Source organism: Mustelus asterias, chromosome 15, assembly GCF_964213995.1.
Source record: "Mustelus asterias chromosome 15, sMusAst1.hap1.1, whole genome shotgun sequence".
Classification (NCBI taxonomy): domain Eukaryota; kingdom Metazoa; phylum Chordata; class Chondrichthyes; order Carcharhiniformes; family Triakidae; genus Mustelus; species Mustelus asterias.
In genome coordinates this window covers 62,115,795-62,140,173 of record NC_135815.1, presented here as the reverse complement: position 1 = coordinate 62,140,173, position 24,379 = coordinate 62,115,795, and the positions used below count along the sequence as shown (strand labels likewise).

General features: G+C 43.8%; 1 protein-coding gene across 1 annotated transcript in view; it reads right to left on the bottom strand.

Moving 5' to 3' along the window:
- The window catches only part of LOC144504829 (synaptojanin-2-like), a 249,212-nt gene that overhangs the window by 144,995 nt on the left and 79,838 nt on the right, over positions 1–24,379 (bottom strand). The window contains exon 4 of the mRNA XM_078230581.1: positions 16,913–17,138. Coding sequence (XP_078086707.1) covers positions 16,913–17,138 — 226 coding nt within the window. The remainder of the gene's footprint in view (positions 1–16,912; positions 17,139–24,379) is intronic.

Sequence of the window (24,379 nt, the reverse complement as noted above, 5' to 3'; positions counted from 1 at the left end):
CAAGGAGCGGCACAGGCTTGGAGGGCCGAAGGGCCTGTTTCCTGTGCTGTACTGTTCTTTTATTCTTTGTGAGTACCAGCAATCAGCAACAGCCTGCAATCTCTTCCAATAGGTTGGGAGGACTACTCCAGCTTCTCCTCGATACACATTCAGGTGAATATGGCAGCTTTCGTCTGGCTAGCATTTCTGAATGAGAATTCACCAATGGCAGGAGGGAGCTGAGTGATCAAAAATAAGTTCTAATAATTTAATCATTTCCCCCATTAAATATTTCAGCCATGTATTCCTGCCGCAAGCAACTAGATCTACCTGATCAAATATGGTGGGTAATTTATGTCCTCGCTGTCAAATGGGGAGTCTTGTAGGCTCTTCACTGCCTGAAAATTTCTAGGCCTTGGGATTTCTGTTTTTTATTCATTCGTGAGACATGGGCATCGCAGGCTGGTCAGTATTTATTGCTCATCCCTTCTTGCCCTTGAGAAGGTGATAGTGAGCTGCCTTCTTGAATCACTGCAGTCCACATGCTGGGGGTTGACCCACAATGCCAATAGGGAGGGAATTCCAGGATTTTGACCCAGTGACTGTGAAGGAACAGTGATATATTTCCAAGTCAGGATGGTGAATGGCTTGGAGGAGATCTATAGGATCCATCTCAAATCTTGGTGCAAGTTTTAATTCACTTTGGATCCTGTTTAATGTACAAGCTTAGGAAAGAATAAAAGCAAATTACTGCGGATGCTGGAATCTGAAACCAAAAGAGAAAACGCTGGAAAATCACAGCAGGTCTGGCAGCATCTGTAAGGAGAGAAAAGAGCTGACGTCTCGAGCCCACATGACTCTTTGTCCAAGATGAAAGGCATGGAAAGTGGGAGATATTTATACTGCAGAGGGAGGGAATGAAAGATGAGTCATAGCCATAGAAACCAGGGGAAAAGACTGCTAATAGTTGTCCACAGAGAGAATAAAGTGTGCGGCAGGGTAGCTCTAAGCTGTGACAGATGGAGATGTTGGGGGGGGGTTTGTAGAGAGACAGACAGAGGTAGAATGTAGAAAAGGGGAAGTGGGGGGGGGAGAGACAGGGCAAAGGAAGGGGAAGGAAAGATTGGGGGGGGGAGGGGGAAGAAAAATGAAGACCACAAAAAAATAAAAGGTAGAGAATAAATAAAGATTAAATAAATTGGAATGAAAACAAAGGGGGCCGAGATGAGGTAGAGCGAATCATCTTAAGTTGTTGAATTCGATGTTGAGACCAGAAGGCTGTAAAGTGCCTGGCCGAAAGATGAGATGCTGTCCCTCCAGTTTGCGTTGGGCTTCACTGGAACATTGCAGCAGACCAAGGACAGACATGTGGGCATGGGAGCAGGATCGTGTGTTAAAATGGCAAGCAACCGGAAGGTCAGGGTCCTGATTGTGCACCTTCAGTCTGCGCACAGCAAAGCAATCTCCCAGTCTACACTTGGTCTCTCCGATATAGAGGAGACCACATTGGGAGCAGCGAATGCAATAGACCAGATTGAAAGAGAAACACTGCTTAACCTGGAATGAGTATTTTGGACCTTGGATGGTGAGCATGGAAGAGATAAAGGGGCAGATGTTATATCTTCTGCAATTGCATGGGGAGGTGCTATGAGTGACGGGAGAGGTGGTGGGTATAGTGGAGGAGTGGACTAGGTTATCCCAGAGGGAACGGTCTCTACGGAATGCTGACAGAGGGAGTGAACAGAAGATGTGTTTGGTGGTGGCATCACGCTGGAGTTGGCGAAAATGGTGGAGGATTACGCTTTGCACGCGGAGACTGGCGGGGTGAAATGTGAGAACAAGGGGGACTCTATCCTTATTCTGAGAGGGAGGGAAGGGGGTGAGGGCCGTGGCCCGGGGGATGGACTGCACGCTGTTGAGGGCTGTGTCAATAACTGTAGATGGGAATCCATGGTTGAGGAAAAAGGAGCACATATTAGAAGCACCAATTTGGAAAGTGACATCATCAGAACAAATGCGACAGTGACGAAGGAGCTGAGAGAAAGGGATGGAGTCCTTACAGGATGTGGGGTGCGAAGAGCTGTAGTCCAGATAGCTGTGGGAGTCAGTGGGCTTGTAATGGATATTGATGGATAGGTGTAGCACCAGAAGGTGTAACAACTGTCCCTTTACCTCTTCCATGCTTACCATCCAAGGTCCAAAACACTCATTCCAGGTTAAGCAGTGTTTCACTTGCTCCTCTTTCAATTTGGTCTATTACATTCACTGCTCCCAATGTGGTCTCCTCTATATCGGAGAGACCAAGCTTAGACTGGGTGATCACTTTGCTGAGCACCTTCAGTCTGCGCACAATCAGGACCCTGACCTTCCAGTTGCTTGCCATTTTAACACATGATCCTGCTCCCATGCCCATATGTCTGTCTTTGGCTTGCTGCAATGTTCCAGTGAAGCTCAGCGGAAACTGGAGGAACAGCATCTCATCTTCCGGCTTTATTGCCAAAGCAACAATTAACTATATATACAACTAGAGTCAGACAGAATAACTATGCAACTGTACACTACTCCTCCCTGGTTCCAACTGCCAATCTTTCCCAACCCAGGATACACGCCTTTCCACTCAATTGGCTCAGCTTCCCGCCTCAACACTCCATAGGGTCCGGCCTGACCATGTGGCCCTCAAGGAACGCCGCCTTAAAGAGGGAGCACTACCACATTCTTCCCCCCCTTAACTCCTGAAGTCATCCAAGAAGGGAAAGAAGAATCATTAACATAAGCAACAATTTACAGAAAAACATCAGGGGAAACCCCCATGATAACTCGTCATACGTTTAGTCCGTCTGGCAACTTTCAAACCCCTGAACCCCAAGCTAGGTTTGCCTAGATATGAAAAATCAGGTCAAGCCAAGGCCACTGGCAAACTCATCAATCCAGGGACTATATCGGCCTTGGTAGCTGCTGTATTCTCCATTACTGAAGCAACTGGATGCTCCTGTTCCACATTCACGACCAGGATTCCCGTTCCCAATCCAGGCGGATCCACATATACTGCTGGAGTTACCTGTTGATCAGTTTATCTGGCACTACTCTCCTCCTCAGATGATCTACATATTTCTTGATGCAACATTGTTGCATCTCTATAACATAAGAGACTGGCTCTGTCCTTTCCACAATCTTATCAGCCACCCATGCCAGTCCCGCTGCACAATTTCTGACCATGACTAAATCCTCTACTTGGAAAACTCTTGCTGTTCTTCTTTGATTCATGATTTTATTCCTGAGAGGTTTGCCTAGCCTCCACCCTCCCTGCCAAATATACCCAACCATGTGCTTAAATGACATCTCATTGGCAACTTGGCTGGCGTGACCCCTGTGGTCACATTTGGCATTATGTTATAAGACAACAAAAAGCTGCTGATCCATAAAGGTAGAGAAAGGCCTACTTACTTGTTTCTTCATTGAGGCCTTGAAAGTTTGCACAGCACGTTCCACTAGCCTGTTTGATGCTATGTGGCAAGGTGCTGACCTAACATAGCAATGCCATTTGATTTTACAAATTTCTGAAATTCCTCCACCGTGAAAGATTGTCCATTGACTGATACGAAGACCTCGAGGAAACCATGAATGGCAAAGATTTTGCTCAATTCATCTATGGTGGCAGTGGGTTCATAGACTTCATCAGCTGAACATCCAACCACTTTGTGCAAGCACTAAAATAAGAAACAAATGGCCCCTAAATGGCCCTTCAAAGTCTATATGTACTCTTGCCCAGGATCTACCTAGCCACTCCCAAGTGTGCAGATTAGACAGAGGCAGCAGTGACTGCTGAGGGTGACAACTGGGGCATTGCCTAACCATCCTTTCTATCTCTGTATCAAGGCCTGGCTACCACACATAACTTCTGGCTAGTGATTTCATCCTGCTTTGCCCCAGCTGTGAGTCATGCAGCTCTTGCAACAATAGTGTTCCTTAGGGTGGGACTATAACCCTAGCCCCCCAGAACAACACCCTGTCTTCACAAGTTATCTCCATCCTCCTTTGTTGACAAGGATCAGCTCTGACTTCTCACATCGCTACCCTTGCAATACCATTTTCTTAACCTTTGATAATACTGGGTTTCTTTCTGTCTACACCCTTATGTGCTTCACTGAGACCAACAAGGGCTCTATAATGTGCAGCGCCAGTACTATCTCTTGTGAAACTGGCGGTGATGCCACTATCTGTGGCAATGACAACCTGCTGAGCGCATCCACAATAGATGCCCATTTCTGGGCAGCGCTGAAAAGTGTAATTGTATGTGGCTAATAAGAGAGCCCACTTCTGCACTTGTGTTGAAAATATTGGTGGCACTGGTTTATCTTCTCTGAACAAGCCCAGCAAAGGCTTGTAGTCCAAAATAATTGTAAAATGTTGCCCAAAAGAGTACTGATGAAACTTTTTGATGGTATATATGACCACCAAACTTTGCTTATTGATTTTCCACATCTGACAACGACCTTGAGGCAAAGGCAATTGGCCTTTCTGTTCCATCAGGCATTCTGTGGGACAAATCTACTGCCACTCCGTACGATGATGCATCGCAAGTTACCACCAATGATTTTGGTTGGATTGTAGTGCACCAATAATGCCGATGACTGCAGAGCCAGTTTGATTTTTGTGAATGCCTCTCTCTGGTCTTCTTCCCACCTCCATCATTGATATTTCTTTAACAACAAGTAGAGTGAAATTAAAGTGGTATACATTTTGTAGAAAGCTACCATAATAATTTACTATTCTGAGAAATGACTGTAATTCAGAGAATTACACAGTTGCCTGTGGAACCTCTTTTATGGCTTCTACTCTTGTCTTCCCAAGGGTGCAAACCTTTTGCGTTTGTTAGAGAAATTTCAAATAATCAGGGATTTAAGACTTTAATAAAATTACTAGCACTAAGTGAAATGACCTTAGATCAGACTTACAGACTAACTGGGTACTACTGTATAAAGACAAATATAATCATAGTAAGAAATTTAAACAAAAATTTGAACAAGTATTTCTGATTTAAACATGTATTTTGGATTTTAAAATGTATTTCAGATGTATTTTTAAAGTAATCTGTGCACTTTAGTCAAAAGCAGGCTGCCCAACGGCATGATGGGATGAGTAATATAGAGAAAAAGTTGTGGGACAAGGACTGCACGAAAAAGGGTGACAGTTGGTCCTGACGTAGTGGTCTCCAGAGAGAGACAGAGAGACAGGCAGGCACAGAGAAAGAGAGAAGACAAACAGAGAAAAGCAGCCCGTCTTATGCAATTGATTTGAGAAAACCTGATAATTTGAGTAAATTTCTGTATTTCAGTGTGTTTGTGTGGTCTGGGACATCACCATGTCTTCTTGTAGAGTATGGCAGACAATATACTTTTGTTTCTGATTTTGATTACAGTTCAGGAGGAAGAAGGATATATATATATTAATATGCATGTGTGGGAATTTACTTTGAACACAATCTGTGGAAAGTAAATTGAAATTTTAAATTCAAAAAATATAATTTGGAGGTTTGAAAATAACCAATTCAAACTTTGAATAATTTTGGGTTCAGGATTGGAGGGAACTATATGCTATTCCCTTAGTTTTACTCTGAAGAAATTGTGACAATAATACTTTGGAATTTGTTTTATTCCTTGTGTTCCTAACTGGTAGAGTTTTCACCATCTTCTGTTCCTAATTTGACAACTAAGAATTTATATGCATTAAAGATTATGAATCTTCTTTTTATTTTCTTCTAATTTAACAGAGATTTCACGCTCTGCCACTTTAAGACGCTGGAAATGGGAAGTGACTTGTTTAAAATTTATGAGCTGTGGATATCTCCATATTGCGCACTAGGCTCTGCTTGAGGCTGTAGGAAAAGTTAACTATTTCAGCAAACAGTTGATTTGATTTTAAATTGCTCCGAAACTTGTGCCTGCATTAGTTTATAAAGGCAGATTTGTGGGAAACAATTAAATGTGCAAATTTTAAGTTCAGGCTGGAGAGATTGTAAAATAATTGTGATAGTCTTAATTTGATAGGGATAATTGAAAATTGGGATATTTGAAGTGATTATGATAAAGCTCGTTTTGGATTAATCTGGATCAAAACTTCTTGTTAGGTTCGAAGATATATATTCCTGATACAACTGGCAATGATAATTCTAGAATGAGATTCTGAGGAAAGAATTAGTCCTGGATTCTGAATGCCTGCCAAGAAAAAGAGTGATGATGCAATGATGTCCATTTGAGAACTTTACTAGACTCCCTCTTGAAACGAGTAGATAACTAACCCATTCTGTCCCACGCAGGATGAATCTGTGTGCTTCAAGATTTGCAGTAGCTTCAAGATTTTCGGGAATTTATTTGTAGATCTTTCAATATAGTAGAAATTATTACAGCATTTGATAGGTATATATGCAAATTCAGGGAGCATAGTAAATAAAATCAATGAGCTGATGGTACGTATAGACATGGCAGCATATCATCGTCATAATGGAAACTTGCCATAAAGGAGGAACAGAAATGGCAGCTCAATATACCTGGATCTGGTATTTTCAGACAGAAAGATAGAAGAGGCTAAAAAAAAGATGGCGGCGGGCGGGGGGGTGGGGGGGGGGGGCGAGAGAGAGAGAGAGGAGGAGGAGAGGGTGTAACATTATTGGTTAAGGGATCTATTACAGTTGTGACAAGGGATGATATATAAAATTAAGCATCAAATGAGGCAATATGGGTTGAAGAAATAAAAAAGGGTCAACCACACTGCCAGGAGTGTACTATAGATCTCCAAGTAGCGAGAGGGAGTTAGAAGAGCAAATATGCCTGAGTGCAAATCAATAGGGTAATAATAGCTGGGACTTCCATTAACCTGATAGCAATTGGGATATGAACGATGTGAAGGGCACAGAGGGCACAAAATTCTCAAACAATATTCAAGAGAACTTTTTAGCCAGCAGGTAACAAGCCCAATGACAGGAATTATAATTCCGATTTAGTCCTAGGAAATGAAACTGGGCAAGTGGGTGAAATAACAATGGGGAACCATTTTGGAGATAGTGACCATAATAGTTAGATTTAGCATAATTATTCAAAAAGACAAAGATATAACAGAAGTAAAAGTTCAAAATTGGGGGAACACAAATTATAGATAGCTAAGAGGTGAACTGGTGAAAGTGGACTGGATACAGCTACATGAAGGGAAAACAATGTCAAATCAGAGGAAGGCATTCAAAAATGAGATTCTACAGGCACAGTGTAGACAACCCCCACAAAGAAAAAGGGTGGTACTGCCAAATCTAGAGCCCCCTGGTTATCCAGAAGCATACAGAGTAAGATAAAGCCAAAAGAAAACTCATGACAGTCACAAAAAAATTAATGCGAAAGAAAGCACAGGGGTGAAGTAAAAAAGGAAATTAGGAAAGCAAAGAGAAGATATGATAAAATAATGGCAGGCAAAATCAAGCAAACCCATCAGTGCACTAGGAGCAAGAGGATAACCAAGGAAAGGATAGGGCCTTTCAGAGATGTATGTGGTAACACTGTGTTGATGCTGAAAATATGAGCCGAGTTCTCAATGAGTACTTTGTCGCTGTCTTCACTAAGGAGAGAGATGAGGCAGACATTCTATTAAAGAGGAGGGAGGTGAAATATTAGATACAACAAGTTTAGTGAGAGGGGAAGAATTCTATCAATAGTTTGGTTGAGTGGACAGAAAAGTGGCAAATGGTATTCAATCTGAAAAAGTGTGAGGTAATTCATTTGGGGAAGGCAAACAAAGCAAAGGAATAATTAATAAACAGTAGGATATTGAGAGGGATTGAGGAGGTGAGGGACCTTGGTGTGCATGTCCACAGGTGAAGATGGAACAAAGAACAAAGAACAATACAGCACAGGAACAGGCCCTTCAGCCCTCCAAGCCCGCGCCACTCCCTGGTCCAAACTAGACCATTCTTTTGTATCCCTCCATTCCCACTCCGTTCATGTGGCTATCTAGATAAGTCTTAAACGTTCCCAGTGTGTCCGCCTCCACCACCTTGCCTGGCAGCGCATTCCAGGCCCCCACCACCCTCTGTGTAAAATACGTCCTTCTGATATCCGTGTTAAACCTCCCCCCCGCCCCCTCACCTTGAACCTATGATCCCTCGTGAACGTCACCACCGACCTGGGAAAAAGCTTCCCACCGTTCACCCTATCTATGCCTTTCATAATTTTATACACCTCTATTAGGTCTCTCATCATCCTCCGTCTTTCCAGTGAGAACAACCCCAGTTTACCCAATCTCTCCTCATAACTAAGCCCTTCCATACCAGGCAACATCCTGGTAAACCTCCTCTGTACTCTCTCTAAATGGACTTGAGGTGCCTGAAGGTGGCAGGACAGATGGACAAAGGAAACTAGATGTAAATATAGAATGTTTTCCTTTATTGAACCAGGTATAGGGTACAAAATTACAGGGATGTAATGCTGGATGTTAGGCCACAGTTGGAATTTTATGTTCCATTTTGGTCACCACATCACAGGAAGGACATAATTGCTCTGGAGAGAGTACAGGGAATTTACAAGAATGTTGCCAGATCTTGAAAATTACTACTATGAGGAAAGATTGGATAGGTTAGGGTTGTTTTCCTTGGAACAGAGGAGGCTGAGAGTTGATTAACTGAGTTGTACAATATGATGAGGGGCCTAGATAGGATAGAGAGAAAAGATCTATTTCCCCTGGTGGAGAGGTCAATTACCAGTCGACACAGATTTAAGATGATTGGTGGAAGGGTTATAGGAGGCAGGAGAAAAGTTTCTTCACCCAGAGGGTGTCTGGACTTCACAGTCTGGTTTGGTAGTTGAGGCCGAAATGCTCATCTCAGTTAAAAGGTAGCTCGGTCTGCATCTGAAGTGCTTTAACCTTCAAGTCTACAGACCAGGTGCTGGAAGGTGGGGTGAAAGAACACAAGAAATAGAAGCAGGCATAGGTGACCAGGTCCTTCAAGACTGCCCCACCAATCAATGAGATCATAGCTGATCTATCCTCCTCAGAAATGTAAAATCCATCCCTCAATTGATACTTACTGTTTTGTCAGCACTACTTTCAATAGACAGCCATTTAGGAAGCAATTGTAAAAGGTAGAAAACACCTTAATTTGTCATCATTATTATTATTCCACAGACTGTACTTCACTGTATTCACAGCAAAAAGCACAAATAATTCCCCATTACTGATAAATTCAGGACATGCTCATGCAAAAGAACTTAGTAAATTATTGGCGTATATAACACTTATAACACATCATCATCAGGGCATAGAGTCATAGAGGTTTACAGCATGGAAACAGGCCCTTCGGCCCAACTTGTCCATGCCGCCCTTTTTTTTTTAAAAACCCCTAAACTAATCCCAATTGCCCGCATTTGGCCCATATCCCTCTATACCCATCGTACCAATGTAACTATCTAAATGCTTTTTAAAAGATAAAATTGTACCCGCCTCTACTACTACCTCTAGCAGCTTGTTCCAGACATTCACCACCCTCTGTGAAAAAATTGCCCCTCTGGACACTTTTGTATCTGTCCCCTCTCACCTTAAACCTATGCCCTCTAGTTTTAGACTCCCCTACCTTTGGGAAAAGATATTGACTATCTAGCTGATCTGTGCCCCTCATTTTATAGACCTCTAAGATCACCCCTCAGCCTCCTACGCTCCAGAGGAAAATGTCCCAGTCTATCCAGCCTCTCCATATAACTCAATCCATCAAGTCCCGGTGAGCATCCTAGTAAATCTTTTCTGCACTCTTTCTAGTTTAGTAATATCCTTTCTATAATAGGGTGACCAAAACTGCACACAGTATTCCAAGTGTGGCCTTACCAATATCTTGTACAACTTCAACAAGACATTCCAACTCCTGTATTTAATGTTCTGACCGACGAAACCAAGCATGCCGAATGCTTTCTTCACCACTCTCTCCACCTGTGACTCCACTTTCAAGGAGCTATGAACATGTACCCCTAGATCTCTTTGTTCTGTAACTCTCCCCAACACCCTACCATTAACTGAGTAAGTCCTGCCCTGGTTCAATCTACCAAAATGCATCACCTAAATTAAACTCCATCTGCCATTTGTCAGCCCACTGGCCCAATTGATCAAGATCCCGTTGCAATTGGAGATAACTTTCTTCACTGTCCACTATGCCACCAATCTTAGTGTCATCTGCAAACTTACTAACCATGCCTCCTATATTCTCATCCAAATCATTAATATAAATGACAAATAACAGTGGACCCAGCACTGATATAAGCAACAAATTCTGAAAAGTCCAATAAAAAACACATTCAAACCAAGATTAAACTTACCATGTTTGTGTATTTTTTTGCTGGAATACTTTGAAAGGTTAGCCTCAACTCCGTTTCTGTGCCATTTCCCCTCTATTCCTCGATCTATCAAATATTTATCCACCTCACCCTCCCTCATGTGTTCCAGTGTCTAGAGCTCAAACTCCAGCTCATCAACTCTGAGCCGCAGTTCTTCGAGCAACCAACATTACAGATGTTACACTTACTACAGCTCCCACATCATGCAGGTAGAAAACATTGCTTGGCCCTCCATCCCTATTTTGTTTATATAATTCAGTTTTGAAAAAAAAATTTCAACTGGTTTTTAGCTTTTTAATCTGTAAAATATTTGTTCTCTTTTATCCTGTGCCTCCACCACACTCCTCGTGTTCTTTTACCCCGTGTCTCTGCCGCTCTCCTCATGATCTTTCATCCTGCGTTCATGGATGGTTAGTTTCTTTTTCATTTTAGGCCTGAGCTGTCCTGATGGGATAAATGGCCTCTTTCTGTGCCGTATCCTTTCTCTGCTTCTAAGAGTGGCAGAAATGATCTGCCATCGGGACCATTGTTGAATATATACCAGCTGATTCTGCCAGGGATGCTGGCAGCATCTGTACGTTATTTAATGGTTTTCTTTATTTTTTGTGCCTTCAATGATTTGATTTATTATTGTCACATGTATTAGTATACAGTGAAAAGTATTGTTTCTTGCATACTATACAGATAAAGCTACCGTTCATAGAGAAGGAGAGAGTGCAGAATGTAGTATTACTGTCATAGCTAGGGCGTAGAGAAAGATCAACTTAATGGGAGGTAGGTTCATTCAAAAGTCCGATGGCAGTAGGGAAGAAGCTGTTCTTGAGTCGATTGGTATGTGTCCTCAGATTTTTGTATATTTTTCCCGATGGAAGAAGGTGGAAGAGAGTATGTCCAGGGTGCGTGGGGCCCTTAATTATGCTGGCTGCTTTTCCAAGGCAGCGGGAAGTGTAGACAGAATCAATGGATGGGAGGCTGGTTTGTGTGATGGACTGGGCTTCAATGTATTGTAAGGACTGATGGTGAGAGCAGGTGTCCTTTACAATTCCAGCCATGACTGTGGCTTTTACCCCTCTGCCACATGACATTCCGGTCTATACTATTGTTTCTTAGAACCCACAAGCAATGTACTCACATCAAGTGTCATTAATAACCCACTGTGAACGTAGCTATAACAAAACCTCAACACAATATTGCTTTCTATAATAACTCAGTCACAAGAACCCAGTACATTTCTAAAATCAGGCTTGAGGAACTGACCCTGAAAATGATTGCAAGGTTGGAAGGGAGGAAGGGGGAAGGATTTGTGGTTGGGAAGTAAGTTTTCTTTGCACCTGTAACTGACCTTCTTCCTGCCACTGACCATCCGCACTGTTTGGACAGAGATGGCAGGGGTGGAAACGAGTAGATTCCTTGGTTTCATAGAAGGCAGCACAGTGGCCACAGTGCTACCAACAGTGCCACACCCTGGGTTTGATTCATTCCTTGAGGGTGTGTGTGTGGAGTTTACACCTTCTCCCCGTGCCTGTATGGGTTTCCTCCAGGTGCTCCAGTTTCCTCCCACAGTCCAAAGATGTGTAGGTTAAGTGGATTGGCCATGTTAAATTTCCCCTTAGTGTTCCAGGGTGTGTAGGTTAGGGGGATTAGCCATGGGAAATGCACGGGGTTACAGGGAATAGGGCAGAGGGAGTGGGCCTAGGTAAGATGCTCTTTCGGATTTGATGCAGACTCGATGGACCAAATAGCCTTCTTCTGCACTGCAGGGATTCTATGATTCCAACTCTCTCATCCTCCTGAGAAATGTAAAATCCAGCCCTAAATTGACACTGTTTTGTCAACACTACTTTCCATTTTATTCTTCCGGCAGAGCAGGCAGAGAGGGGAGTGATTTTGGAGGGGAGAACTGGAAGTTAAGCTGAGTTTTTTTTTTCACTTACTTTTTTGGAGCTTTTTTTAAAAAAAGCAGCAGGAAACCAAAAACCAGAAGTTGGCCGTGGGGAGACCTGGGTAATTTTGTCATACCCAATAAATCTGAACGCTGAGGAAACCCGAGACACTACACGTGTAGAGTCTCCCACCCTCCCCCCTCCTCTAACCTAAAAAAAAGACCCGGAGTGAGAGCAGGTAAGCTCTTTCTTTCTTTTTCTGTTGCATCAGCAAGTTATCTAGAGGGGATGGAAGTGAAGGCAGTGCAATGTTCCTCCTGCAGAATGTTTGAGGTGAGGGACACCGTCAGTGTCCCTGCTGATTACACCTGTGGGAAGTGCACCCATCTGCAGCTCCTCAAAAACCGCGTTAGGGAGCTGGAGCTGGATGAACTTCAGATCATTTGGGAGGCAGAGGAGTACATAGATAGAAGCTTCAGGGATGTAGTTACTCCGAGGAATGAAGATAGATGGGTGACGGTGAGAGGGGCTGGGAGGAAACAGTCAGTGCAGGGATCCCCTGTGGTCGTTCCCCTCGGCAACAAGTATACCACTTTGGATACAGTTGAGGGGGACAACCTACCAGTAGTAAGCCACAGTGGCCGGATCTCCAGCACTGAGTCCGTCCCTGTGGCTCAGAAGGGAAAAGGGGAGAGCAGGAGAGCAATAGTTATTGGGGACTTGTTAGTTAGAGGGATAGAAAGGAGGTTCTGTGGCAGCGAAAGAGACTCACGGATGGTACGTTGCCTCCCGGGTGCCAGGGTCTGAGACTTCTTGGACCGTGTTTTCAGGATCCTTAAGGGGGAGGGAGAAACAGTCACAGGTCGTGGTACACATCGGTACCAATGACATAGGTAAGAAAAGGGATGGGGATTTAAAACAGGAATTTAGGGAGTTAGGGTGGAAGCTGAGAGCCAAGACAACCATGTGGTCATCTCTGGTTTGTTGCCGGTGCCACGTGCTAGCGAGTTGAGGAACAGGGAGAGAGTGCAGATAAACACGAGGCTGCAGGGATGGTGTAGGAGGGAGGGTTTCAGTTACATGGATAATTGGAACACATTCTGGGGAAGGTGGGACCTGTACAAACAGGACGGTTTGCACCTGAACCAGAGGGGCACCAATATCCTGGGAGGGAAATTTGCTACGGCTCTTCGGGGGGGTTTAAACTAATTTGTCAGGGGGATGGGAAAAGGAGCTGTAGCCCAGAAGCCAGTGTTGAGTGTAGTGAGTTACTGAGGAAGGTATCAAGGTCGCAGGAGTGTACCGGCAGACAAGAAGGTGGGTTGAAGTGCGTCTACTTCAATGCAAGGAGCATCCGGAATAAGGTAGGTGAACTTGGAGCGTGCATTGGTACTTGGGACTACAATGTTGTGGCCATCACGGAGACATGGTTAGAACAGGGACAGGAATGGTTGTTGGAAGTTCCGGGGTATAGATGTTTCAGTAAGAGTAGAGAAGGTGGCAAAAGAGGTGGAGGAGTATCATTGTTAATCAAGGATAGTTTAACGGCTGCTGAAAGGCACTTCGAGGGGGATCTGCCGACTGAGGTAATATGGGCTGGGGTTAGAAATAGGAAAGGAGTGGTCACGTTGTTAGGACTTTTCTATAGGCCCCCAAATAGTAATAGAGATGTGGAGGAAGAAATTGCAAAGCAGGTTATAGATAGGTGTGGGGGTCACAGGGTAGTTGTCATGGGTGACTTTAACTTTCCAAATATTGATTGGAACCTTTATAGGTCGAATAGTTTGGATGGGGCAGTTTTTGTACAGTGTATGCAGGAGGGGTTCCTGACACAATATGTGGATAGGCCGACAAGAGAAGGGGCCACATTGGATTTGGTACTGGGTAATGAACCGGGCCAAGTGTTAGCACTTTGGAGATAGTGACCACAATTCGGTGTCTTTCATTATTGCAATGGAGAGGGATAGGGCCATACGGCAGGGCAAGGTTTATAATTGGGGGAGAGGTAATTATGATGCGATTAGGCAAGAATTAGTGAGCATAAGATGGGAACAGAAACTGTCAGGGAAAGGCACAAATGAAAAGTGGAGCTTGTTCAAGGAACAAATACTGCGTGTCCTTGATAGGTATGTCCCTGTCAGGCAGGGAGGAAATGGCCGAGTGAGGGAACCATGGTTCACAAAAGAGGTTGAATGTCTTGTCAAGAAGAAAAAGGAAGCGTATGTAAGGATGAGAAAACAAGGTTCAGTTGGGTCGATTGAGGGTTACAAGTTAGCAAGGAACGAGTTAAGAAAAGGGCTTAGGAGAGTTAGGAGGGGGCATGAGAAGTCCTTGGTGGGTCGGATCATGGAAAACCCCAAGGCTTTTTACTCTTATGTGAGAAATAAAAGAATGACCAGGGTGAGGTTAGGGCCAGTCAAGGACAGTAGTGGGAACTTGTGCATGGAGTCAGAAGAGATAGGAGAGGCGATGAATGAATATTTTTCTTCAGTGTTCACCAAGGAGAGGGGCCATGTTTTTGAGGATGAGTGTGTGATACAGGCTGATAGGCTGAAGGAGGTAGATGTTCTGAGGGAAGATGTATTAGCAATTTTGAAAAACCTGAAGGTCGATAAGTCCCCTGGGCCAGATGAGATATATCCTAGGATTCTTTGGGAGGCAAGGGATGAGATTGCAGAGCCTTTGGCTTTGATCTTTGGGTCCTCACTCTCCACGGGGATAGTGCCAGAGGACTGGAGAGTGGCGAATGTTGTTCCTCTATTCAAGAAAGGAAATAGGAATGACCCTGGTAATTATAGGCCAGTTAGTCTTACTTCAGTGGTCGGTAAGTTAATGGAAAAGGTCCTGAAGGATAGGATTTATGACCATTTAGAAAGATGCAGCTTAATCCGGGATAGTCAACACGGATTTGTGAAGGGTAAGTCTTGCCTCACAAATTTGATTGAATTCTTTGAGGACGTAACTAAGTGTGTTGATGAAGGTAGAGCAGTTAATGTCATATACATGGATTTTAGTAAGGCGTTTGATAAGGTCCCCCATGGTCGGCTCATGAAGAAAGTAAGGAGTTGTGGGATAGAGGGAAAGTTGGCCGATTGGATAAGTAACTGGCTATCTCATAGAACCATAGAAAATTACAGCTCAGGAGACAGAGGGTGGTGGTGGATGGAAAATTTTCAGCCTGGAGACCAGTTACCAGCGGTGTACCACAGGGATCAGTGCTGGGTCCTCTGCTATTTGTGATTTTTATCAATGACTTGGAGGAGGGGGCTGAAGGGTGGATCAGTAAATTTGCTGATGACACCAAGATTGGTGGAGTCGTGGATGAGGTGGAGGACTGTTGTAGGCTGCAAAGAGACATTGATAGGATGCAGAGCTGGGCCGAAAAATGGCAGATGGAGTTTAACCCTGCTAAGTGCGAGGTGATTCATTTTGGTTGGACAAATTTGAATGCGGATTACAGGGTCAACGGTAGGGTTCTGAGGAATGTGGAGGAACAGAGAGGTCTTGGGGTTCATACCCACAGATCTCTGAAGGTTGCCACTCAAGTGGATAGAGCCGTGAAGAAGGCCTATAGTGTGTTATCGTTTATTAACAGGGGGTTTGAGTTTAAGAGCCGTGGGGTTATGCTGCAACTGTACAGGACCTTGGTGAGGCCACATTTGGAATATTGTGTGCAGTTCTGGTCACTTCACTACAGGAAGGATGTGGAAGCATTGGAAAGGGTGCAAAGGAGATTTACCAGGATGCTGCCTGGTTTGGAGGGTAGGTCTTATGAGGAAAGGTTGAGGGAGCTAGGGCTTTTCTCTTTAGAGCGGAGGAGGTTGAGAGGCGACTTAATAGAGGTTTATAAGATGATGAGGGGGATAGATAGAGTGGACGTTCAGAGACTATTTCCTCGGGTGGATGTAGCTGTTACTAGGGGGCATAACTATAAGGTTCATGGTGGGAGATATAGGAGGGATGTCCGAGGTAGGTTCTTTACTCAGAGAGTGGTTGGGGTGTGGAATGGACTGCCTGCTGTGATAGTGGAGTCGGACACTTTAGGAACTTTCAAGCGGTTATTGGATAGGCACATGGAGCACACCAGAATGATAGGGGGTGGGATAGCTTGATCTTGGTTTCGGACAAAGCTCGGCACAACATCGAGGGCCAAAGGGCCTGTACTGTGCTGTACTGTTCTATGTTCCAATAGAAAGCTATAGGAAGCAAATGTAATAAAAAGTAGAAACAATCTTAATTTGCCATCATTATTATTACTTCATAGATTGTACTTCATTGTAATCACAGCAAAAAGCACAAATAATTCCCCATTACTGATAAATTCAGTACTTGTTCATGCAAAAGAACTTAGTAAATTATTGGCATATATGACACTTATTACACATTATCATCAGGGCAATACCATGCTTGTGTATTTTTTACTTTAATACTTTGAAAGATTTTAACAGTCAAGCTATTGATCAAATCTCAGCTGTTAGCTAGGTTGTGTGTTTGGTTGGGCAATTCGAACACTTCCCTAGAATCAAGCCAGGTTCTTCATGTTTAGATGGCGCTGTAATTTTGTTACATGATATTTGCAACTTAAAAAAGAGGCCATTCTGTCCCATAGCTCCATTCTGGTGTTCACACCAGCCTGAGATCGTGAAGGCCACTATAAAGAATGCAAGTCTTTATTTATCCATAAAATACCTGTTCTGTTTCAACAAAGTTGGACACATGGCCATCATCATCAGTTCCTCGTACGTAGAAGCTGGCGCCAGCTCGTTCACAGCTGAGTCGTGATATCAGGCACGCCTTTGCCTTCTTTTCTGTAGCATAGGCTGTACGGATTTCTACCACACCACAGATTACCTTCAGTAGCCAGTCTGAGCAGTTTACTTGGTACTGCTTGAGATGTATGTGTAAAGTCTGATTCCTACAAACAATTCACAGAGACACAAACAATGAGTGCTAATTGTCTGCCATTTTACAGAAACAAAAATGAAAACATCAAGCAGATTATTTCTTCGTCATTGCTCTGAGAGAAAACTAGCACAGAAACTCATTCACTGGCATCACCAAACCCAAATCACTCAGCGCATTCTTACCAATATCAAGGGTATTTCAAAGTCAAATTTTAGAAATTAAGTCTACTCCCAATCAAAGGTCACCAATGGAGGAAATTCATGTTTAACGTTCTCAAACTTTACTGTGGCACCTGAACTGGGGTGGCACAGTGATTAGCATAGCTGCCATGGACCTGGGTCACTGTGTGGAGTTTGCACATTCTCCGTGTCTGTGTGGGTTTTCTCCCACACTCCAAAGATGTGCAGGTTAGTTTGATTGGCCATGCTAAATTGCCCATTAGTGCCAGGGGGGAGTAGCAGGGAAAATTCGTGGGGATAGGGCGTGGGTGGATTGTTGGCGGTGCAAGCTCAAATGGGCCAAATGGCCTCCTTCTGCACTTTATGGATTCTATTCTATGAACAGAAACTGATGACAATCACAGAATCATCAAACATTGCAGCACAGTAAAGTCAGCTCATCATACCTTTGTGAGTTCTTTGAATATATCATTGAATTTAGCCTCTCAAGTAAGATTTTTCCGCATGTATATGTTCAATTGCCTTTTGAAAGGTCCTGTGGTATCTGTTTCCACAATTCATTCAGATACAGCATTCTAAATTCGAACAACCCTGTGTGAAAAATATTCCCTCCTTTTCCACTCTAGTTCATAGATTAGATTCACAGATTCCCTACAGTGCAGGAGGCCGCCATTCGGCCCATCGAGCCTGCACTGACAACAATCCTACCTAGGCCCTATCCCCGTAACCCCGCATTTTTATCCTACTAATCCTACTGACATTAAGGGGCAATTTAGCATGGCCAATCCATTTAACCAGCATATCCTTCGGATTGTGAGGAAACTGGATCGCCCAGAGGAAACCCACGCAGACACGGGGAGAATGTGCAAACTCCACCTGAGGGCAGAATTGAACCCGGGTCCCTGGCGCTGTGGGGCAGCAGTGCTAACCTGCCACCCCATTCTTTCTCCAATTAGTTTAAATCTAGCTCCTCTGGTTACTGTAAAGTAAAGTTTATTTATTAGTCACAAGTAAGGCTTATGCAATGAAGTTACTGTGAAATTCCCCTAGTCCCCACAGTCCGGCATCTGTTCGGGTCAATGTACCTAACTAGCACGTCTTTCAGAATGTGGGAGGAAACCGGAGCACCCGGAGGAAACCCACGCAGACACGGAGAGAACATGCAAACTCCACACAGACAGTGACCCAAGCCAGGAATCGAACCTGGGTCCCTGGCGCTGTGAAGCAGCAGTGCTAACCACTGTGCCACCATGCCGCCCTGATCCACTTGCCAGAGGAAACCAGTTTCTCCCTATTTGCTATATCCCACAAATAAAAAAGAACTTGTCCTGCCACCTTCAAAGATTTGTGACGTTACACCCTCTTTAAAATGGCATTGTCTCTTTTGATTCTTCCTTCCAAAATGCACCACTTCACACTCCTCCACATTAAATTTCATCTGCCAGTGTCTGCCCATTCCATTATGCAGAGACATGAGTAATTGCAGTTTATTTAAAATTCAAAATTCTTGAACAAAAATTGCTTTGCACAGTTCAACTTAACATGCTTAATAGATGTTTAGAATGGAGATCTATTCAATATTGCCATCCCACATTTCTACACTTGCAATAAACAAAGCTGCCCTGGCTGTGCTAAAGCAAATGTTAAACATATTGTGATGCAGCTTTTTGATTTTGAAGAAACAGTGGGTGCTTGCCAAGGTACACTGAATATAATTTGTAAACTCACCCTTGTGTTGGAGCAGGACTGGGAAAAATTCAGCACTTAAAACCAATTTACTTATTACTCTGTCATGGAATTAACATTGCATATGTCTCCCAATAAACAGAAATGTGATTTAACACTGGATTGAGAAAATACTGAACAGATTTTTGTTCCTTCCCAGAACAGTGTTAACCTGCCTTCAGTTATTATAAGTAAGGCACACTCTCTCAAAACCAGCTGGCTAAAAAATGGAGCAGTCTGAAATCCAGACTTTTTTAGAATGTGCCTTCATCATTTTTTTTATTTTACTCAGTTAAAATTACTTTGCTTGGACAATTTGGCTAGATGCTGCAAGGCGGTGGACTTGTTCTTTGCTCTGACATTTGCGCACCAGTCTATTCCCCGAGTCCATGTGACCCTTGACCTGTCCTGTCCTGACCTGGCTTGGCCCAAGCTGCCAACCACTCAAATTGCCTGACCCAAAATCCAGAAGCCTCAGTCCCAAGGTCAATGTGACTCTTCATCAGATCACCTAGTCTAGTCTAAGGTCTAGTTCATTAATGAAATTTTGCATGCCTCAGAGGGGATACTGTTTGTACTGGTGTATTATGACTATAATTACACCTGGTAAAATTCTAAGGACACCAGGTTAAAGTCCGACAGGTTTATTTGGTAGCAAATGCCATTAGCTTTCGGAGCGCTGCCAGCTCCAAAAGCTAATGGTATTTGCTACCAAATAAACCTGTTGGACTTTAACCTGGTGTTGTTAAAACTCTTACTGTGTTCACCCCAGTCCAACGCCGGCATCTCAACATCAAAATTCTAAGGGCCAGCTGCATAGATTGTGTTCATTATGTTAGGCAAGTTTCAAGCCTGAGAATAGTAGAATAGTGGCTATGTTACTAATAATGACAACATAAAATATAGGAGCAGGATAGATAAAACATCAACAGGCACCATAGACCAAGCCTGCTTCACCATTCAATTCGATCACGGTTGATCTTGGCTTCAACTCTACTTTCCTGCCTGTTCCTCATATCATTTAATTTCCTTAGAGACCAATAATTTGTCTATCCCAGTGTCAAATACATTCAATGATGGAGAATCCACAATCCTAAGAGGTAGAGAATCTCAAAGATCATAACCCTTTAGTGAAGAAATTTCTCCACATCTCAGTCCTAAATGATCAGCCCCTCATTCCCCCCATGTTTTACACTCCCTGACCAGTGGAAACAATCTCTCAGCGTCTATACTATCAAACCCTTTCAGATTCTTGTAGTTTTCAATAAGATTGCTTTTCATTCTTCTAAACTCCAGAGAATATAGACTCAATTTACTCAGCCTAGGGTCCGATTTGGTGAATCTTTGCTGTACCGTTTCCAATTGAAGAATATCATTTCAGCACACAGTACTGCAGATGCATTCACACCAAAACCCTGCACAACTGTAACAAGACTTCTTTTACAGTGACCTGAACTAATGATAGAGACACAAGTTCAAATCCCACCATGGCAGCTGCAGAACTTAAATTCAGTTAATTAAAGAAAGTTAGAATGAAAAAGTTAGAATAGTGAGTATGACCATCAAAACCCATCTGGTACATAAATGTCCCTTAAGGAAGGGCCACCCTTACATAGTTTGCCTTGAAACAAAATATCAGAATGTGTACTCACACATTATATATACATATAAGCATTGTACTTACACATGCCTGGTACAGTTTAATACCGGTACAGTATGGACTGCTCATGAGGTTAGAACTCTTAACTTCTATTCATGCGAGGTTACAATTACAGGTATCAAAAAAAAACTCGCTCAAATATCACTCCATGCATCTAAATGAGATAGACAACACATCAGTTGTAATCTTACCAGCCCGAAAGGTATTCCTTACTTAGCACAGTTTCTTCTTTAGCCATTCAACATGCTCGTGTTGACGTGTGTATTTCAATTTCAGCTACATTAAATTAATTACCTTCACTACCTTGCCTAATCTAGGCTTCTCAAATGTTGCATTCACACACTTCATTTATCAACGGAAAACCAAGTTATCCCTGTAAATGGGGGCAGAGTCCACCATCTACAAGGCACTAGTCAGGAGTGTGATGGAATACTTCCACTTGCCTGGTTGGGTACAGCTCCAACAACACTCAAGAAGCTTGACACCATCCAGGACAAAGCAGCCCCGCTTGATTGGCACCACATCATAAACATCCACTCCCTCCACCACCGACGCTCAGTAGCAGCAGTGTGTACTATCTACAAGATGCATTGCTGAAATTCACCAAATATCCTTAGACTGCATCTTCCAAACCCATGACCACTTCCACTAGTAGGACAAGATGGCAGATACATGGGAACATCACCACCTGCAAGTTCCCCTCCAAGCCAATCACCATCCTGACTTGGAAATATATCGTCATTCCTTCGCCGTTGCCAGGTCAAAATCCTGGAATTCCATCTCTAACAGCAGTGTGGGTCAACCCACAGCACATGGACTGCAGCGATTCAAGGCGGCGGCTCACCACCACCTTTTCAAAGACAACGAGAGATGGACAATAAATGCTGGCCAGCCAGCGACAGCCATGTCCCACGAATGAATAAAAAATAAGAATAAAGGTACGGGGGAAATATAAGTACAGCATTAGAATATAGTTGAACTAGTTAAATTACTTAATATAAGTACCGATAACAGTTGAGTAATATTTCTAAACTTGAAAACTATTTGGTCAAATAAAACCCAATAAAGATGGAAGGGTAGGTGATGCATAGAAGCTGTAGCATGTGGGTGTTGGTGGACACCAGTATGATCCATAGCAATCGTACCTACCGGAAGACTCTACAACTCAAGCAACTGTGGCTCAAACGTAATGAGGTGGAGTCTGAGCGTTGAACACAGAAATGCATCAGGGTGAGGGAAAGTTACCTGGGCACATTTTTCCAAGAGGTAGTCACACCTCTTACCATAAATGCTTCTGATTTTGTCCATAGTCAGGTACAGGAGGGTGTAACTGCATGTGAGGCAGGGATGGGGACCCAGAAGGTAGCAATGGAGAAAACTCAGTCTCTGCAATTATCCAACAGATGCTTGGTTCTTACAGCTTTTGTGGACAAGAGCAGGGGCTGGAGAGAGGATGAACTAACTGCAACGCAGAGTGGTGAGACCTCAAGTGGATAGCAGGGGGAGTAAAGGGAATGTAGATGAATTAGCTGATAGTTAGTGGGGGGATAGATGCTGTTCTCTGTAGCTGACAGCAAGTTCCTAAGTCTGTGTTGCCTGCCCAGTGAAGGTTTTAGGAAATCTCCTGTAGTCTGGAGAAGAACCTGGAGTGCGATGGGAAGGTTCCAGTTGTCATGGTGCATATGGTTCACAATAAGATAGGCAGGACTAAGATAGAGGTTCTGCTAAGGCAGTAGGTGCATCTAGGCTAAATTAAAAGACAAGAGAGGTAATAATCTCTGGATTACTGCTTAAACCAAAAATAAATTGGTATAGGATAAATTAAATCAGAGAGCTGAATTACTGTGGGAGAAAGAGGTTTCGGTGCATGGGACACTGACGTCAGTAATGGGGGTAAGTGGGAGCTATACCATTGAGAGGGTCTTCATCTGAACTGAGCTGGGATCAGCGTCCTTGGGAGTTGTATATCTGTAGAGAGGCTTTTAAATTAAATAGTGGGGAGGAGATTTCACATGAGGGAAGATTCGGAAAGTTAAACAGGAAATGGTTCAGGGTAATGATACGTATGATAATATGAGTGTGACAGGAAAGGATAGAGTCTTCAAACAGCAAAAAAGGGACAGAGCAGGGAAAATGGCTTTACACTTAACAAAGCAGGAGGAGAGCTCGGGCGAGGGGGAGATTTAGAAATCCAAAGAGGATTTGAGGCAATAGAAAAATATATTGATTTTTTAAAGATAAGCTGAGCAGGGCTGCAACGGACAGATATTTTAATGGTAATAGTGCATCAGAGAGTAATGTCCATAAAGGGATTAGCAGTTTAAAAACAATTAAAGCCACAACAGCAAAGTTAGCCCTTCAACCCTGCAAAGTGAGGGGAGGGCCTGGGTGGGATGCTCTTTCAGGGAGTCAATGCAGACAATCTATCTGGGCTCCTCAGTCCACAGTTAACGTGTAGTCTCCACTGGTTCTCTGTGCGATCTGGTTACACAATGGATACAGCCCATTCAGAAAACTGCACTGCTTTTATGGCACCCAAGTCTTCCAATCTTAACTCCACTTCCACTTTATGCTGAAGTGCATAAGGCACTAGGCGAGCTCGGAAGAATTTTGGAGTAGCCTCAGGGACCAAGTAAATTTTGGCTTTAGCCCCTTTTATTCGGCCCAGTTCCTTCTGAAAAACGTCTGAGACCTACTCAGGAGCTCCTGAAAATCTCCAACCCGGATATTCAATATCTTTAGACCCATAGGATCCCTACAGTTCAGAAAGACGCCATTCAGCCCAACGAGTCTGCATTGACTCCTCGAAAGAGCTTCTCACCCAGGCCCTTCCCTCCGTCCTATCCCTGTAATCCCGCACATTCACCATAGTTAATCCATCCAACTTAGACATCTTGGGACACTAAGGGGCAATTTAGCATGGCTAATGCACCTAACCTGCACATCTTTGGACTGTGGGAGGAAACTTATGCAGACATGGGAAAAACATGCAAACTCCACACAGACAGACACCCAAGGCCAGAATTGAACCCAGGTCCCTGGTGTTATGAGGCAACAGTGCTAACCACTGTGCCACCGTGCTGCCAATCCATTATCTCCAGCCAGTCTAAGTTATTTGCTTCAACCAGCCTCAACCCATGAGACAAGGTCTGTGACTTTCAATCACCAGGGCGGGACGTTGGCACAGTGGTTAGCACTGCTGCCTCACAGCGCCAGGGACTCGGGTTCGATTCCCAACTTGGGTCACTGTGGGTGTGGAGTCTGCACGTTCTCCCCGTGTCTGCGTACGTTTCCTCTGGGAGCTTCGGTTTCCAACCACAGTCCAAAGATGTGCGGGTTAGGCGGATTGGCCATTTAAATTGCTCCTTAGTGTCAGGAGGACAAGCTAGGGTAAATGCGTCATGTTATGGGGTTAGGGCCTGGGGGGGGATTGCGGTTGGTGCAGACTCGATGGGCCGAATGGCACTGTAGGATTCTATGATTAACTGGTAACCATGCTGCCTGGTGTCTATAGAATACCGGCACTGCAACTGTCCCTTCTTCAGCATCTCTCTCATGTAGGCTCATAAAATGGCCTTAAAATATGCCCGGTAGACATGCCCCCTCCAAAGATCCGAGTTGCACTGCCAAATCTAGACCCCTCAGGTTGTCTAGAAGAATACAGAGGAAGATCAAACAGAAAATAAA